The 17,846-nt window shown below is 56.9% G+C and overlaps 1 protein-coding gene across 17 annotated transcripts in view; it reads right to left on the reverse strand.

Annotated features, from left to right (window-relative positions):
* Positions 1 to 17,846, reverse strand: part of NPHP4 (nephrocystin 4) — a 127,541-nt gene that overhangs the window by 11,769 nt on the left and 97,926 nt on the right. For 13 of the 17 annotated variants that reach the window (XR_012129944.1, XM_073233092.1, XM_073233091.1 and 10 more), the window contains 4 exons: positions 14,433 to 14,593; positions 10,715 to 10,895; positions 6,260 to 6,385; positions 2,766 to 3,037 (listed from right to left, as the gene is read on the reverse strand). Coding sequence is in view for 16 of the 17 variants with exons in the window: in XM_073233092.1 (XP_073089193.1) it covers positions 2,766 to 3,037; positions 6,260 to 6,385; positions 10,715 to 10,895; positions 14,433 to 14,593 (740 nt within the window). In the remaining variant the exon portion in view is untranslated. The remainder of the gene's footprint in view (positions 1 to 2,765; positions 3,038 to 6,259; positions 6,386 to 10,714; positions 10,896 to 14,432; positions 14,594 to 17,846) is intronic. The other 4 variants (XM_073233099.1, XM_073233096.1, XM_073233095.1 and 1 more) reach the window with 3 other exon arrangements.

Here is a 17,846-nt window from a genome sequence, read left to right on the forward strand (position 1 = left end):
GGGCACTTTATGATTAGATCTTCTCCGCATAGTGGGCCCTCTGTGCACTGCGCCAACTGGCCATCGTTCAGGGTGGCAAACAGAACAGGAGTGACTTTTCAACCCTGAGCTGAGAGAGTGTGTCGCCCAGACCCACCCCCAAGTGGAGGGGACAAACCTGTAGTGTCCATGGCGATGTGGCCCCCGGGACAATATGCTGCAGGTTGTAGGGGAGAGGCCACATGAAGGTGGGTGTTAGACTGACCACCGTGCAGGGCAAGGTCACAGCCACTCCCCAGTTACCGCAGAGCAGACAGGTACCCTGGGGGTTGTCCCTGCCCCGTCCTCTGTCCTCTTTACCACAGCACAGAGGAATGGGTAGCCTGACACCCCGGCCTCTCTCCACCCACAGGAGATGAGGTAACTTATTTGATAGAAATTTCTGGAGCATGAACCAGGCAGGCGTAGCCCTGTCCTTCCCCTCCTCTTCCTTTTGGGACCCACATGCCTAGACAGCATCAGGCCCTCACACCGCTCGTGGCCAGGTGGCGAGGTCAGTGAGGAGGACCCTGCGGGTGCAGGCAGCCCCCCCTGCTGTCCATCTGGCATCAGCTGGACGGCGCGAGTCTGCGGGGCAACTTCAGGCTCAGCACACACACCTTGCCTGCACACACCAGCCAGCTCTCCAGGACCCACTCTACCAGTCATCAGAGTCACTGGCACAGCGGCGACACCGGCTCTCTCTGCCATATGCCCGTCTCGTTTCTTAGTCAACTCAAATCCCAGACAGGCAAGGGTGCTGACTCTCGGTGGACCCCTCAGGCCCCAGGCGGCACGTCCACCACATGTCCCCGGGACCCGGTCAAGGATGGGCTCATCACCCAGTGAGAGCAGGGAGACCATGAGTAACTTGCTGGGATTCCTAGGAAGTAGAGCTCTCCCTTCTGCAGCACTTGGGGGTGGGGGTGACAACCTGAAACGGGGGGCTGGTGCTGCACATGCTTCCGAGGGCCGATCCGGGGCTGCTGGCGTGTCACTGCAGGGAGCACACAGGGCGGAGGGAGGGGTGGGGAGCTGGTCCCTGGTGACCATGCAGGCACTGAGGTCACAGACTGGGTGGGAGCCGGGCTCAGAGGGCTGGGATATCATGGTGGCTGGGACCTGGGCCCCAGCTGCTGTGCAGACCAGCACCGGGCTTTCCATCACTGGAGGCTCCAGGGAAACCCCCACAAGGAGATGACCTGCCAGCTCTTCTTCCCAGGCCTGGGGTCCAGGGAGAAGGTGCTCAGACCAAGTCCTTCCAGTGGCTGGGGCTTTGCCCGCTCACAGTGCCTGGCACGGACCAAAGGCAGTCACAAGGGCCAGCCGCTGTCCAGGCGCCAGACTCTCACAAGGAGGTCTGTGACCCCCAAGGCCCAGCGGGCCTCTGAACACAGGATCTGGCCTCCTGCTCCGTGCTTCTCCCGCGGCCACACCACCTTCCCCAAAGAGTCTGAGACGCTCGGCCCCCCTCAAGTCTGTGAAGACTGTCAGGGAAGAAAGCCACTCGCTGAGTTGTTCTCTGCCTCCCGACGCACGAGGCCCAGTGCCGGAGCCTTCCATGACCTCATCACACACGCAAAGGTCCAGGCCAGGGACTCGCCCTTAAAAGCTGTCCCGCACCAAACTCCTCCAAAGGACCAACTGACTTCACAGCATTCTCACTTCAAGAGATCTGAAAGCTCTAGACAGGAGAAAAACTACCACGTGTTTGATAAATCAACTTACTTTCACCTTAAAATTCTCCAGGGCTACCAACCCAGGAAGATCATTAGAATTTAGTGGAAATTTTTCTTGTATTTAGAAATCCAATTACTTTCAAATTTACTGCTCTATTCAAGCTGAGAGTCCTGAGCTGTTGATTTCTCTATCAGTACATATCAAATAAGAGGAACCTGACCATTTTAATACTACCAACAGCCACGCTGACAGCTCTCCTTACAGGGACCGCCACGGCCGGGCCCACCGCTCTGAGGCAGGGCTCTTGGTGTCCTCAGGTGGCCGCCCAGCTCGCAGCAGAGGTGCACCGGGCCCAGAGCCCCACCCTCAGAGGCTGCGGCTGCAGGGAGGGGCCTGTGCACAAGCCCGAGCCCAGCTCGCCGGGCCCCTCAGTCCACGGTCACAGTGCTGCCCCCACTCTGCCAGCCCACCTACTCATCCTGTCAGCCAAGGCGGGCGCCCAGCCCATGCCCTGTCCTTTCCCATTAGACTGAACAGTCTTTTGCTCACTGACTGGTCTCTGCTTCGTGCCCTCCGCCTCGCACCAGAGGCAGGGGGCCTCTTCACCACGAGCACCCGGAGCACGGAGCACAGAGCACGCAGCGGGGATGGAGCAGAGTCAGCTGACCGTGTTCACGTGGCGTCAGCACAGGCTCTGCCCCTGAGGAGGGGGCCATTCTGTCTTAATGTAGAGGGTGGTCTTAGAAGGTTTTTCTCAAGGCCCTTGGGGCTCCTTTATTCTATAAGCCCATGAGGTACGACCATCCTCTTCTCCCATTTCTAACTTAAAAAATATTATAGGGTCTTATATTTTAAGCCAAAAAATGGGCCGAGGACCCTCCCCAAACCAACTGGAAACAGACTCTGCAGGGGTACAGCCCAAGAATTTTGTTAAAGGCTCTCCAGGTAAGCTGACTTGAAAACCTCCTTCGGTGACTGAAAAGTTACATTCTGCAACTAGGACTTGGGAGGGAGGGAGGGAGAGCCACGCAAGAGAGGAGGCAGAGGACGAGGCAGCTTCCGCTCACGAGGACGCCTGGTCCCAGACAGAGACGCCTGGGGAAGCGCGCATCGGTCAAGGCCCTCACCACCACGCTAGTCCTCCGGCAGCCGAGCTCCCCTCTGGCCTCCTGCAGACGCACGGACCTCATCCGCTCCAGCTTGCGCCTGCGGACAGCATCCACCTCGCGGCCGGCACCCGGGGGCCCCTTGCTCCCCAGATGGGTGTGGGTGAACAGCATGGCGGCCAGCTCGCTATCCACATCTGCCAGCTTCTGCGCTTGGACCACATTTTTTGCTGCTGGAAGGTTCAAAGAGAGAGCTAGAGGTTAAAGTGCATAGCTAACATTCTTTAAACAGACAGGACGACAAGCCTCCCAGAACCACTTTCCGGGGGCAGGAGCTCAGAGTGCACCTCATTCTCCTGTGTGCATTCTAAGGTGTTGATATAGATGGTAATTTCATAACCTGGTGTCCACCCCATTCCTCCCTTTACCACCCTCTCAAATAAAAGGAATTCCAGTCTTGGTCCCTGGATACCATTTATTAATACACAATTAGGTGACTCTCTTGGGGCAAAAAGGGCAAAAAGAAGCTCATGCTCTTGGGGTTCTCTAGAGGCCTGCTGGCCCCTCGCCCAGGACTGTTGGCCCTGCTCCATGCAGCCCCTCTAGCGAGCACCTCCTGATGCCAGGCACCACTCTGAGCTCCCAGGCACACTGCCCCGTGGGGTCCTCCAACCCACCCTGCATGGGCTGTCACAGACTCCACACTCTGATCAGGAACTGGGGGCTCTGATGAGTTGTAGCCTCGCCTGGATGCCCCCAGGCTGGTCAGGGTGGGTGAAGCCCAGACCATGCCTTGCTCCCAAGCTCACACCCTCGACTCCATGCCTGGCTGCCTCTCAATGGCTTGGCCCCCAGGGCATGTCTTCCTTCAGGGGCTCTACTCAGACCCTGGACACACCCGCACGCTGTGCAGCAGACGGGCTGAGATAGCCCAGGCCTGGGCAGGAGGGCTGCACTGTCTCCCTGCAGTGGCTGTGCCAAGGACAGAGCCACACATGGCACATACCATGTCACAAGCTGACACATGAGATTTCCAGATCACCACTCAGCCTGGCTCGCGTGAGCAGGCGAAGGAGTACCCCAGCTCAGGACGGGGCCCTTCCTGACTCCCGGATGCCACCAGCACCCACAGCGAGGAAGCGCCATCCTCCTTCCACCGCCAGTCCGCACCGTCAGCACACGCCTGCAGCCTCTACTGACGTGCTCCACCAGGCAGTTCCCCCCGATTTTTCTACATCTTACTCCATTACAAGTAAACACATGCTATGTCCAGGTTCCTCACCACCATCCTATTTTAAAGGTATTTAACTGCTTTTCAGACACCATGAGCTGGTTTAGACATCTTAAATAGCCACCCAAAAGAGCACTTTCATGTCTCTGGGCCTCAGGCACGAGGGGATGGGAGATCCAGCCCAGGTCCACGGTCCCAAGTGGTTCAGGGCAGGAGACAAGCTGGGCCGGGGGCGAAGCGACGAGCTCCTGGGTCAGAGGTGCCACTGGCTCCAGAGAGGCCAGGAATGGGAGTCCAGGGTGACCGTGAGGGGCCAGGGAGCAGCCCGGGGCGACCATGTGGAGCCAGGAAGCACTTTTTAAAATTCTGTACAACTTCTACCTTTAGAATCTTCCCAGTGGGTGAAGATAGGGCTTTCTGATGGGGCGGGGTCCATCCTCTGGTTTTCGTCAAACAGACAAGACAGCTCACAACCCTCGAGGCCCTGGAGGCTCTCCACCAGCCTCACGGGTCACAGCTCCAGGCACTGACTGGTGGGGCCCTGGCCTGCCAGCCCCGGGGCCGGGGGTCTCCCCAGTATGCTCAGGCTCTGTTCCCGGAGTGCAGGGGCTCCTCACCATCCATTCTCTCGGTGACCAGAGGGACCACTGAGGATGGAGAAGCACTGGCCCCAGAGCCAGAGATCCAGATTCCAGGCCACCGCCTTCACCCCACAGCCAGCAGGTCACCTGCCCTCCCCTGCCTTGGTTCCAACACTGAGGTGAGGAGGCTGGCCCAGGACAGACTCCCAGCCCTCCAGGGTCATGGATCTCAGACCCCCTTCAGCACTGAGCCTCCAGGGCCCCCAGCCCTGGGGGGGTGTCTCAGGGCCCACAAGGTGTGGCTGGAGTGTCAGAGAACACATGGGATCCCGGAGGCCCTCCAAGACAGAGCCAAGGCCCCCCAGGTCTAACCGGCCACAGCTTGGGGCTTCCTCCTGAAGCACAGGTTCAAGGCCCCCTGAGTCAGAGGACCCTCAGCACAGGAAGCTCACAGGACTCGTGCAGATGGCCTGCAGCATGCGGAGATGCTACTTCAAGGCACTCGTCACTTCCCATTCCAACAAGCATTTTACATTCAGGTCTGTAGATCATCTTAAGGGGACAGAAAAACTACAGAACCTCCTGCCATGAAAAGGATTTTCTGCAAGCTCTGGTCCTTATTTCACAGCTTTGTAATTGGTTAGTATGCCCTCTGCCCAATGCAGAGAGTTTCAAATTAGTTTTTTAAAAATCAGTTTATGTAGATGCACCCCTGTGTTTATCGTTGCACTATTTACAATAGCCAAGATATGGAAGCAACCTAAGTGTCCATCAGTAGATGAATGGATAAAAAAGATGTGGTACATATACACAATGGAATATTACTCAGCCATAAGAAAAAAACAGATCCTACCATTTGCAACAACATGGATGGAGCTAGAGGGTATTATGCTCAGTGAAATAAGCCAGGCAGAGAAAGACAAGTACCAAATGATTTCACTCATATGTGGAGTATAAGAACAAAGGAAAACTGAAGGAACAAAACAGCAGCAGACTCACAGAACCCAAGAATGGACTAACAGTTACCAAAGGGAAAGGGACTGGGGAGGATGGGTGGGAAGGGAGGGAAAAAGGGGGGGGAAAGAGAAAGGGGGCCTTACAATTAGCATGGATAGTGTGGGGGGGCACGGGGAGGGCTGTGCAACACAGAGAAGACAAGTAGTGATTTTACAGCATCTTACTATGCAGATGGACAGTGACTGTGAAGGGGTATGTGGGGGGACTTGGTGAAGGGGGGAGCCTAGTAAACATAATGTTCTTCATGTAATTGTAGATTAATGATACCAAAAAAAAAATCAATCTATGTTCAGTCTGATCTTGGTTTGTTTTCTCTTCCCCTGAAGATGAGCAGCTAACCAAAAACAAATGCCACTTGTAGGATTATAATTTCTCTACGGAACAGCCCAAGCAGCTTCCAGAGCCCAGTGTAGATGGTGCCAGGTCTGATGGACGAGGCGAACCAGCACAGCCTGCAGGTCCCGAGGCAGCCACTGAGCTGGGCACACCATGCACCAGCACCTACCGTCACACGTGCATGTGTGCACACACTGGCACACACAAGCACACGCAGCCCCTGCCTCTGGTTCCACCCCACCTAGCCATAACCACTCTGCTCAGCAGGGCCCTGCACCCTCTCTACTCACATCTAGGGCCCCCTCGAGTGAGCAGGCTGCCTCCCTCGAAGCGGCTGTCTCCATCATTCGAGATGACCCGTGACCTGGAAGGCGGCAACGAGCTGGAATTTCCCCCTCTCTGTTCACACATGTGACCTAAATTAAAAACAGCCCCAGCATATGATATTAATATCACAGAGTCTGATGAAACACATCAATCTAGCCCACACGGGGTTCCAGCTTTCAAAGGGCCCATCCACACCCGCTGACCCACTAAATTCCCCAACCCCACGTGGTTCTGAATCTGTGGACGCTTTTCTCCCAGATTCTCCTCCATCTGAGCAGCAGTGTCTGCTTTTCGGTGACGACTTCAAGGTCAAGACACTCACACTGCGCCTGCACAGACTCTCTCCGTCCCTGGACCAGCCCCCAGCAGCCCAGGGATGAGAGACATTCACAAACTCTGACGTCAGCCTTTTGAGTGTCACGCTGTTCAAGGGAAGGCCTTTCGGCACTTCTGCAAAGGTCTGACTCCGGACACACTCGCGGGTAGAACAGCCTCCACAGCCAGACCCTTCTTCCTCAGTTGTCCTCAGAAAGAAGCCTTTGGAGAGAGGCGAGGCTGCTCCGGGGGGTGGCCACTGCCCGGAGGCAGAGCACAGCACAGCATCACCCTTCCCTTGGCCGGACCGCGAGCAGCCCCCTGGCTGGCCAACAGAGCTCCAGGGCGAGAAGAGCTCGCCTGCAGGAACGCTGTCCCGGGGCGCCGGACCCTGCCCGCAGAGCCACAGGCCCTCTGCGCAGACCCAACTTCCACCTCACGGTGAGCTGCTAGTGGGGTCGGGGTCTGAAATGAGCCGCCCAAGTTCCAAACACAAAAGCTCACTGCCGATCTCCCTGATTCCAGCCAGATGGGGTCGAACACCTGCAGGCTGGGGGCATCGTGGTGACCTTTCCCGAAGCTGTCAGAAGCGGCACCCCTTCTCCTGGGTGCCCGTTCCCCACCTCTCCGGGTCTCCTCCAGCCCTACCTCTGCTCTGGCCCAGGGAGGGAAGGGGTACCATCCTGTGGAGTCCTGCTCCTCCTGTGCCTCCCCCAGATCCACCTGCCCGACGCTGCTCTTTCCAAGGGCACCTGGGCGCATCAGCCCACCTCCCGAAAGGCATGAGCCTCGGCCTCTCGGGGACAAAGGTGGAACTTTCGTCTCCAGCTGCCTGACAGAAACATCCCTCCAGCCCTGCTCCGAGCTGAGGCTGGGAAGGGGGTGCCCACCCTTCCGAGGCAGGTCTGGGCTGGGCGCTGCTCCAGGTGGGGGCTGCCCGTGCAGGCCCCAGGGAACGGCAGCCAGAGACCCCAAAGACAGTGCGACAGCAGATCATCCCCCAAAAGATGAGCAAGGACAGTACCCCGATCTGGGGTAGAGAAAGCCTAAATTCAGAAATGACAGGCACACTGCGGTCCTCCCTGGCCACATCAAGAAGGGACTTGCTTTTCCCGGATCAAAGGCTGCTGGTAAAGCAGCGGGCAGCACCGCCCCCCGATAACACCCACAGTCCTCATCTCTACCTGCTTTTGGTCCTCTCAAATGCTTTCTGAGGATCTCAGACCATGCAGGCCCTCCTGCCAGCCTTCCTGCCCTGCCACTGTGCCACAGCTCAGGAAGCAGCCCTGGCGAAGGGCTTGAGGAAGTCAGCCCGAGGGCAGGCAGGAGCTCACGCTCCACACTCTTCCCTGAGGGAAGCACAGGGTCACCACCTGCCCTGCACATGCTGAGAAGCTGGCTCTAGGGCCCAAGTTCTGGCTGCCAGGCGCTCGCCACTGTCGCAGCCAGACGGCAGCGCCATCCCCTCCCTCCTCTGCTGCTGAGGCCGGTGACAGGCAGACCTGGCATCTCTTCCCAGGGAACTTGAGTGCCAGGCTGCGAGCCGGCAGTTACAGCCTCTCCTGCTGCTCTGGCTGTTCGCCTCCACATCGACCTGGTCGAAGGCAGCAGACAGCAGAGTCTGCCCACCCCCACCCGCAGGTCTGCGCTCCCCCCAGCCAGGCCCCGCTCTCCTGGCTGCCTGGCTCAAGCACCGGCCATGCCACTCCCACGTGTGGGCTTCGATCCCCTGCAGACACCGGGGCCCTTCCTTCCAGCTCTGCTGCCTGTGAAGCAGCCCCAGGATCTGAGCTGTGCTCAGCCTTGGCTCTGCTCCACCGACACCACCCACAGCTGCCCCCTTACTCTTCGGGGTGTCCAGCTTCCCCGGCAGACAGAGGCCACTAAGTCTTTGCCAAAACACATTCTTCTGGCCCCCGTGGGATCTCTGGGCCCTGACAGGCTCTCAGTCCTTCACCAAGGACAGACTCCAAGGTGAGGCAGGAGTTCAGACTCGCTCGCTATCAATCCACCCATCAATCTTCTCACCACTGTGCTAGGTCATGGGGGCCACTGCTGGGGTGAACAGTCACAAGGAGGAATCAGCGGGGTCCTCACGAGCCCCCGGATCTGTGACGGACACCGACAACCATGGAGCACACGGGGCAGGGGCAGAGAGCACGGAGCCTGATGCAGGGCCCAGCCGGCCCGCACCCCAGCCGGGGCTCCCAGCACTGGCCTTCACCACCCAGCTCCCCTCACACCTGTCACCTGAGGGCTCACACGGCCACCGCCCAACCCGCTGGCCTGCGCCTGCCACCCAGTGCCTAACAATCAGTTTCGTAAAGAAAGAAAAGCACTTTTTTTTTCTCAAAAAGTGCAAAATGCAGAGGAACCACAAGGCTGCGGCGCTGATGTGAGTGTGCTGCGCGGCCTGTGTCCTCTGCTATCTCACCCGTCGGCTCACGTCGGGGCCTCTCAGGCTGGGTGTCTCAGGCCCTCCTTCCCATGAGCTTATCTCTTGCATGCAGGCAAAGTATGAAAATGACAATTTAAGATAACACATAATAGAGCTAATCTTTCTTCTGAAGATAAGATTTTAAAACCTGGAGTCACTGCACATTTGCGGGCTGCTGAATTGAATATAAAAATAACCAGCACAATATCGGGAGGAGAATGCTTCTTGCTGCCCCCTCAGTCATATGAACTGTTGAGTAATGTCTGCTGCTCACATGTGGCTCATTTATTTCTCAGCGTCTAATTGAGTTTTGCTGTTTCCATACTGTCTGTTTTCAAGGCTGCCTCGGATCCTACATTTGTAAACAAGGAGGCAGAAACTTCAAAGCGGCTCAAGGTGGGCAGCGCGCCCGCCCCTGCTGCTGCTGCCCTGCCCAGCCCTGCCCGCCCCTGTGCTGCCGCTCAGGTGAGTGGGGCCCGCAGGGCTTGAGGCTTTCAAAGCAGGCTGGGTTTTGAGGGATGGAAAATTCCCCGGTAAGACAGAGAGGTCTGAGTCCCAGCTAGATGTATACAGCCCCAGAAACCTCAAACAGCTTGGTTTAGACCCGCTTTCAATTTTGCCTGGAAAGATCTGCAATCCTTCCACCATCTCCAGAAGGGAGATTAAATGAGCTGGTCACCAGCTCCACAGGAGCCCACTCTGGCCCTCCGCCCCAAGGCAGGTACAGGCAGGCATGCCCTGTCCAATGGGCCTCAGCTGGACCTGCACAAGTCCAGGCAGGACCATCCTGGCCACACCCAGCCCAAACTCCTGCCCACCCGGTATGGGGAAGGACAGCCAGGGCCTCGCTCCGCTCTCGGGACACCATCTGCTGCACAAAGTGCTGGGAGCCAGAGGAGCTCCTATCTGCCCCCCATCCCCGAGCTGCATGAGGATCGGGGGTATTTGTCTCTCTTTCCTCTCTTCAACAGCCAGACAGCTCTGGGGGCTGGAACTCCAGATGACAATCTCTCCTGGAGACAGTCACTTTGAAAACTGTAACGGAGATGCCCTGTGGATCACCCCAAGAATAAGGATGTGGACAATATCAAGATGACTCAGAACCCCAGGCCCCGGAACACCAAACAACTGGCACCAGAACAGGTCAGTGGTTAAGGGCAGGCTCAGTGGTCAGAGGCAGGCGCTCAGCGGCCGGGAGCAGATGGTCAGCGGTCAGGGCAGGCGCTCAGTGGCCAGGGGCAGATGGTCAGCGGTCAGGGCAGGCGCTCAGTGGTCAGAGGCAGGCGCTCAGTGGTCAGAGGCAGGCGCTCAGTGGCCAGAGGCAGACACTCAGTGGCCGGGAGCAGATGCTCAGCAGTAAGGGCAGGCTCAGTGGTCAGAGGCAGGCGCTCAGTGGTCAGAGGCAGGCGCTCGGTGGCCAGAGGCAGACGCTCAGTGGCCGGGAGCAGATGGTCAGCGGTCAGGGCAGGCGCTCAGTGGCCAGGGGCAGGCACTCAGTGATTAAGGGCAGGCGCTCAGTGGTCAAGCTAATAAGTTTTTCTGAGTCCCTACTGACCGTATGATGCCCACAACAGGGCCACTGCCCCGAGAGAGGTCACTGTCCACAAAGGAGGATGAGCTGCCTAAGAAATGCGTGAGGCCAGGCAAAGCTGCTGGGAACTCTTACCCACATTGGCCAAGGTCAGGTGCAACCGGCCCTTCACCACCGTGTACACGCCGATGGGCTTGACACTGCCAAATGGGGTCACATCTCCACTCAGCACCATTGTGTCCTGCTCATACTCAGTAGCCACGACCTCGAGCTCATATGAGACCTGCACGGCTGGCCGCCCCTGGCGGAGGAGATGCTGCGGAGGAGAGAGCGCCGATCAGAGGGCAGCCAAAGCAGGGCCCACCCTCTTCTGGGAACCTGAGTCCTGCCATTGGGTCTTTTCTACTAATTCTTTAATCACGTACAACCTGACCACCCGCTGAGCAAACACCAGGGATGTACAGATGGGCCTGGCAGCCCCCACTCCTGAAGGACCCTCCACGGGGAGGGCAGGACAGAGCAACAGAAAGAGGCGCAGACACAGAGCAAACCCCCTCTCAGGGTCACCGAGGGCTCCCAGGAGGAGGAGTGAGCCAGAACTTTCAGCACGAAGATGCTCCTGCAGGCAGGAGGCCTGGGGAGCACACCAGGGCCAGGGTGCAGAGCGCAGAGCTCCCACCCCTCAGGACCAGAAGCAGTGGGCTTCACAGGGTGGGAAGATGGTCCAGAGGTCAGAGGAGGCCCATGCGGCGGCTGCAGCCAGAGCTCAAGGATCCACACGGGCCCAGGATGGCAGGGCCGGGTGAGGGCAGATCTGGGCAGCACCAGGGCCCTCCCAAGCGCGGATTCCTCTGCTGACCGAGTTTCAGCCCTCACTCCTCTGCCTGGGACCAGGGGCTAGTGAGGCCTGCACTGGTAGGGCGACCATGGCCCCCTCCAGGCCCAGCTGGGACCCCCGCCCATGAGGTCTTGGGAAGCCGACTGGCACTTCTCATGCATAAGCAGGCGTGTGGGGCCAGACCAGGGTCCTGGCTCTGGAATTCCTGCACTTCCTCAGCAGCACAAGTGCCACCTCTAGGAGTGGAGGCGCCTAGCTCCGCCCCCTCCCTCGTGGCTCTGGGGGCTTCCAGATGCTTCAGCTCAGCAGTGCTTGTCCACAGTATCTACTCAACACAGACACGCTCAGTCTGGGAGCCTCGGGGCAAGGCTGTGAGGGCCTGGCAATGCAGCAGGGAGGGCGCCTTGCTGGGCTCCCTGGCCCACGTGCCCACCAGCTGTGCGCCCGGGTCATGCCTGCACTCCTCTGACTCAGAAACACTGCCTCTAAGTTCTCCTTTGGGGAGAGCGAAACGTAGAAAGCACAGGCTTTCAAGTCAGAACCGGGCTGAAAGCCAGGCCCTGCCCCTGTCAGCATGACCGCGGCCTCGGTTTCCCAGCTAGACGTGAGAACAATAGCAGAGCGGCCTCAGTGCTGGGCTGAGGGCCCTTCGATGAGGTAGAGGAGGATTCGGGTGGATTCGGAGGATAGCAAGTGTCACTATTACCCCGGCAATGCGGGCACTGTCCGCACCCAGGAGAGGAGCTAAAGTGAGGGCAAAACAGGACTCCAAGACGGCACTGCTACGATTCTATGGGAACCGGCTGCAGCGCCCGGCCCCGGGGACAGGGGAGCAGCGACACCGCATCTCAGGAAACATCAGAGGCTGCATGGCACCTGACCCCTCGCAATCCCTCTCAGGGCCTGGGCTACAGGGGCAGCTTTTCCTATCTACATTTTCCATCTTTTCTTTATACATTTTACAGTTCATGATTTTTAAATGTAAAATTAAATTTTAATTTATCCAAGTCTGCATCAATAAACTAATAATAGTATTTGTTCGAGGGGTTCTTCCTGGAGGAAAAGGTGGAATGACTCTATCTCCAAGTGACAGCACACAGAGACCTGAGGACTCTACTGGGGAGAAAGTGGGGGTCACTAGGTCCCAAAGTCCACAGGGGGCTCCTCTCTGCCCCTCTAGAGCCCCCAGCACTGCCTCGGGCATCCCTCCTCACCCTCCATCCACCCACCGCATCCCCCCTCCCTGTCCACCCACCGCATCCCCCTCCCTGTCCACCCATCGCATCCCTCCCCCATCTGTCCACCCGCCGCATCCCCCCTCCCTGTCCACCCACCACATCCCCCTCCCTGTCCACCCATAGCATCCCTCCCCCATCTGTCCACCCGCCGCATCCCCCCTCCCTGTCCACCCACCACATCCCCCTCCCTGTCCACCCATCGCATCCCTCCCCCATCTGTCCACCCGCCGCATCCCCCCTCCCTGTCCACCCACCACATCCCCCTCCCTGTCCACCCATAGCATCCCTCCCCCATCTGTCCACCCGCCACATCCCTCCCCCATCTGTCCACCCACTGCATCCCCCTCCCTGTCCACCTACCGCATCCCCCCTCCCTGTCCACCCGCCGCATCCCTCCCCCATCTGTCCACCCTCCGCATACCTCCCCCATCTGTCCACCCACCGCATCCCTCCCCCATCTGTCCACCCTCCGCATCCCTCCCCCATCTGTCCACCCGCCGCATCCCTCCCCCATCTGTCCACCCTCCGCATCCCTCCCCCATCTGTCCACCCGCCGCATCCCCCCTCCCTGTCCACCCGCCGCATCCCTCCCCCATCTGTCCACCCGCTGCATCCTTCCCTCTCTCCGTTTGCTCATTCTCAGCCATACAGTGCCCACGAGGGATAGGATCTGCTAGGAATGGGACAGCGGTGATCCCATTCCCACCCTCCTGGACATCAGTGGCCAGTGTGAGAGGCAGACAAGCACCTGACCCCCACAGGGACTAAGGGACCAGGAGGAAGGAGGAGAATGTGCTGAGTCCTCAGAGCGTGTGGAGGCCGCCCAGTGCTCCATGTGCAGTGCCCGGCAATTCCTCCCACTCCCGTGGGGATGTGACCTCAGGGATGCACAGAGTCCTGGGGCATGGGGGTCACAGAAATGGTGCGGTGGGGTCAGCCTTCAGAGGGAGGGCATGGGGAGCGGGTAGTGCCCCAGAGAAGAGGCACATGGTGTCAGGGAATCCTGTGCAGCCAGGACACCATGGCTTGTCATGGGGAAGGGGCACTGATGGGCAAGAGCTGTAGATCTCGGGGACCACGCTGGCTGCTGCAGGGGCAAGGCTGGAAAACAGCCCCACGGGATTAAAGGACCATGCAGAGCCTAAGAGAAACTCAGGGACTGCCTCACAGAGCCGGATCCTCCCCCACCCCTGCTGCGTGCTGGAAGGAGCAGGCTCCGGACATCAGGCTGCAGGCTGCTGCGTAACCCCGTGGTGACCCGCTGGGGTTGTGGTGAACCCAGGGAAGAATAGTGACCGAACACCTGCATTTAGGCTTCAGTAAATGAGCAGAATGGACCGCACAGTTAGATTCCAATTCTAATTAGAATTAGAAAAGCACAATTCAATTAACTATACCAGGCATCAGGTGGCATTTCCACACACCACCCAGTCACACACCCCTTCCCTCCAGGCTGTAGGCATCCTCTGATGGGCCAGACCCGTGGTATCGAGCAGACCTGGGGCTGCCCCCGGAGAACTTACATCAGTGTAAGCAAAGGTGACATTACCTAGAAGGCCAGTTTATAGGAGGAACTGGTAGTTGATTAAAGATAACCTAGCATTAGCGTTATATAATTTAGATTTTTGTGAAAATCTTTTCCTTTGGGGGAAAGAACTCAGAGGTGTTTTTAAATTTTGAACACAGAAGTCAGTCCAGCACTGGACAATGAACCCCCAGCAGACAGACCTCCTCAGGGGGCCATGCCAGCTGACCGATTGGCCTACAGAAAAACTACCTTCATCGGGACGGCTGCAGACCCGATGAGAAGCAGCGAATCCCCATCCCACACGTCGATCTGTAGGGTCTGCGCTGCCAGGTAGCGGGCGAACCAGCGCTGCTCTCCGGGCTTCAGGAATCCAGGATCCACCAGGTACTTCAGTTGAAAGCCAGCAGAACCTGTTTGAAGAGGCCCCAAATGAGTCCAAAAGTAATTGGAGTCATTTATCATCTTTACACTTTGAAGAGACCTCTGGTCGGTCATTATTACTAATTTCTGCTTCCATCATAGCTACAGTTTAATAAACACATTCATCAAAACATCATAAAATATCCAAATTAACAAAATGAAAAGTCACATTCAGAAGACTACATTTCTAACCAATACATAGTATAAAATCCTCCCAAAATAAGATTTATGGTTCTCACTAGGTCCTTGGGAAACAGCCTATGCTGGCCAGGGACAGACGCCCTGCTGGGGCTGCCCAGGAAAGTCGCTACTGTGCACACGCAGGATTTCAGAAGGAGCGTAGTCTGCATAGTCACACACGCACACATGCAGAGCTCACACCGAGACTGAGCTCAGCAACGCTGCTCAGGAACTCCTTGCGCCTGCACTGGGATGCCACGGCACCAGCCTGTGGGGAGCATCGGCCTTACCGACAGGGCACTCCTGGCTATCAGACTTCCTACTATGACATGGAACCAGAGGGCAGCCTCTGCCTTCAAATTCCCAAGGTGGCATCATCATTAATTCTAGACTGACAAAAATGCCACTGGAATCACCATTAGTCAATGTGCAGGGAACATATTCCAAACACGTGTCCCCTTTCTATCAATACTGTGACATACTTAGGAAGCCCCCCTGAGCAGAACACTAACTCTGGGCAGGGAGGGGCTGACGTTTCCTCAGGCCAGGCTCAGACCTGCACCCACCACCAGCCACCTGGCTCCAAGGCTGCCCATATGGCAATGTCCGCAGCGCTCATAAGACCAGGGCAGCGTTTTCAGGGGAAGCAGTGCGTTGGGTGAGGACGGAACACAGCAGGGGTTGCTAGGGGGCTCCGGGGAGGCCCCCGCTGGGCTCACGGGGAGTGGAGCACCAGCAGCTCAGGCCTGGCTTTGGCCAGGCCACAGGAGGAGAGCTCCCAGGACATCTCACAGGGCGGAGGGGCAGTAAGGAGTCAGGACAAAGGCCAAGAGAGGGGCTGGTGATGCCGCTGCAGGGGCAGGCCCGGCCCAGGTATCACATCTCCCGGCGACCCGACCAAGTCACGGGGCCAGTGGAGGCCAGCCCGGCCCCACCCTCGCACCTGGGCCAGCTTTGTAAACTGGCCTCTGGTCAGTCCCATGACACCTCCCTAGCAAGGCTGGCTCCCCAGGGGCTCGGTAGGGGCTGGGACAAAGGCCTGTCGGCAGAGGCCCAGGGGCACACTGACCCACCACTCCCACCCGCAGGGCCCAGCCGGGCTGCAGGGGAAGGAGCAGCTCAGGCACAGGTCTCCTCGCTGGTCATGCCTCTGGCTCCAAGAGGCAGGCGGGATCTGGGCTTTGTGGGCCAAATGCTCAACTGACGCCTACAGACACCTTCCCAGAGCTCTCCCAGCACCCTGCATCCAGCGTCTCCCAGGCTCACAGACCCACCAGCACTGGGCTCCCCACCCACAGTCCTACTGGCCCCCTGAATGCAGTGTGTCCCCGCCAGCTCCTCCAGGGGTCCCCTAACTGCTTCCCTGCAAGCATCTCCCGACGCCCTGGCTAGGCTGGCTCCTCCCACCACTCATCACTGCATTCCCATCGGCTGCCAGGTCCTCTCAATACAACCATTAATACGACCACACTCAGTGAATAATTACTGCCCCCAACCGCACGCCAGGACCTGCAGAGGGCAACATGGGAGAACAGGGCAGACAGGGGTCCCGTCCTGATGGAGTTCGTGGTCTCAGGGGGACACACGCAGCGCAGAGCCGGCGGCGCGTTACGTGCTCCGGGGAAGGCACGTGCGGTGCGGGGCCATCCTGGTCTGGGTGCAGCTGCAGTCTCTTGTGCTGGAACCTTGATTCTTCCTCACAGCAGGTTCGACTTCCTCCTTTCCTGTCTGGCTCAGCAATGGCTCCTCACCTGAGCTCTGAGCACCCCACAGCCCACCCCATGGTGCTGCCAAAGCACCCAGGAACGGACACCTGCCCCATCTCCACCTCACTCCAAAGTCTGCAATGGTGCTGACCACCAACTCAACCGAGACAGACTCCCGGGGGCAGTGGCACCTCTCCTGGGGTCTCCTTAGGCTCCCAAGCTTACCTCTTGCCCCCTTCACAAATACCATTCCCTGGCGATCTGGGATTCTGACTGCCTGAGTCCAGCCCTACTCCCGTTTTCAAGTCTGGTGAGTGTTTCTCCTCTGCCTGGAGTCGTGGCCTGTCCCTCTTTTCAATCTGTAGCTCTCCGTCAAGACTCACAAAAACCCCCTCCTTCTCTGTGAAGACATCCACAATTCCCATAATTCCCATCTCAGAGGATGGAGACTTTATAATACTATAATCTACAACTCATGAACATACAGCAGCTATGAATATTTACATACCAAATAAAGCAGAACTCTAGGGATGCAAAGAGAAACAAACGAAAACACAGTCATAGTAGAGAACAACTACCCACTTTCCTTTCAAGGTAGGTCAAATGGACAATAAGTAAGTAAGGGTGTAGAAGACCAGGCCAGGTAATCTGGAAGGTAGAACATATGCCACATGTAACACTGTACCCCAATAACAGAGAATACATCTTTTCAAGTGTGTCTGGAACATTAATGAAAATTGACTGTATATTAGGTCACCAGGAAACCCTAATTAAGTTCTATAAAGTAGAAATAATACAAAAAAACTTCCTGATCACAATGCAACAAACTAGAAATCATAGAGAATTTTTAAATTTACAACTTACTCTTAAATAATTCTGTCAAAGGAAAATAAATATGACCAAAACATATTTCCTAGAAAATAATAATGAAAATACTCTCATCAGAATAACCAAAACATAAAGCAGTAATCAAAGGAAAATTCATAGCCTAAAATATTTTATGTCCATAAAAGCAAAAAAATTAAGTGAATTAAGTAACTCAAAACAAATTAGTAAAATAACAAAGAAGATTAAAAAAAAAAAGAAAAGAAAAAGAAGAAGAAAATTCCACAGAGATCATATGTGACCCAGAAAATCTATAATATTTACTAGCTGGCCCTGAACAGAAATCAGTTTGTCAACCTCTGGCCTAATGTAACAAAATAAAAAATCCATAAATAAACTTGAGTAATAAAACATGTTTGGTATATGATAAGGGCGGCTCTCAAGCTACTGGAGAAGATGGACATTTTAGTAAATGGCACTGGGTCAACTGGATGGACATTTGAAAAAAAAGATAGAATTGGATCCATACCTC

This window comes from Manis javanica, chromosome 4 (genome assembly GCF_040802235.1).
Source record: "Manis javanica isolate MJ-LG chromosome 4, MJ_LKY, whole genome shotgun sequence".
Taxonomy (NCBI): Eukaryota; Metazoa; Chordata; class Mammalia; order Pholidota; family Manidae; genus Manis; species Manis javanica.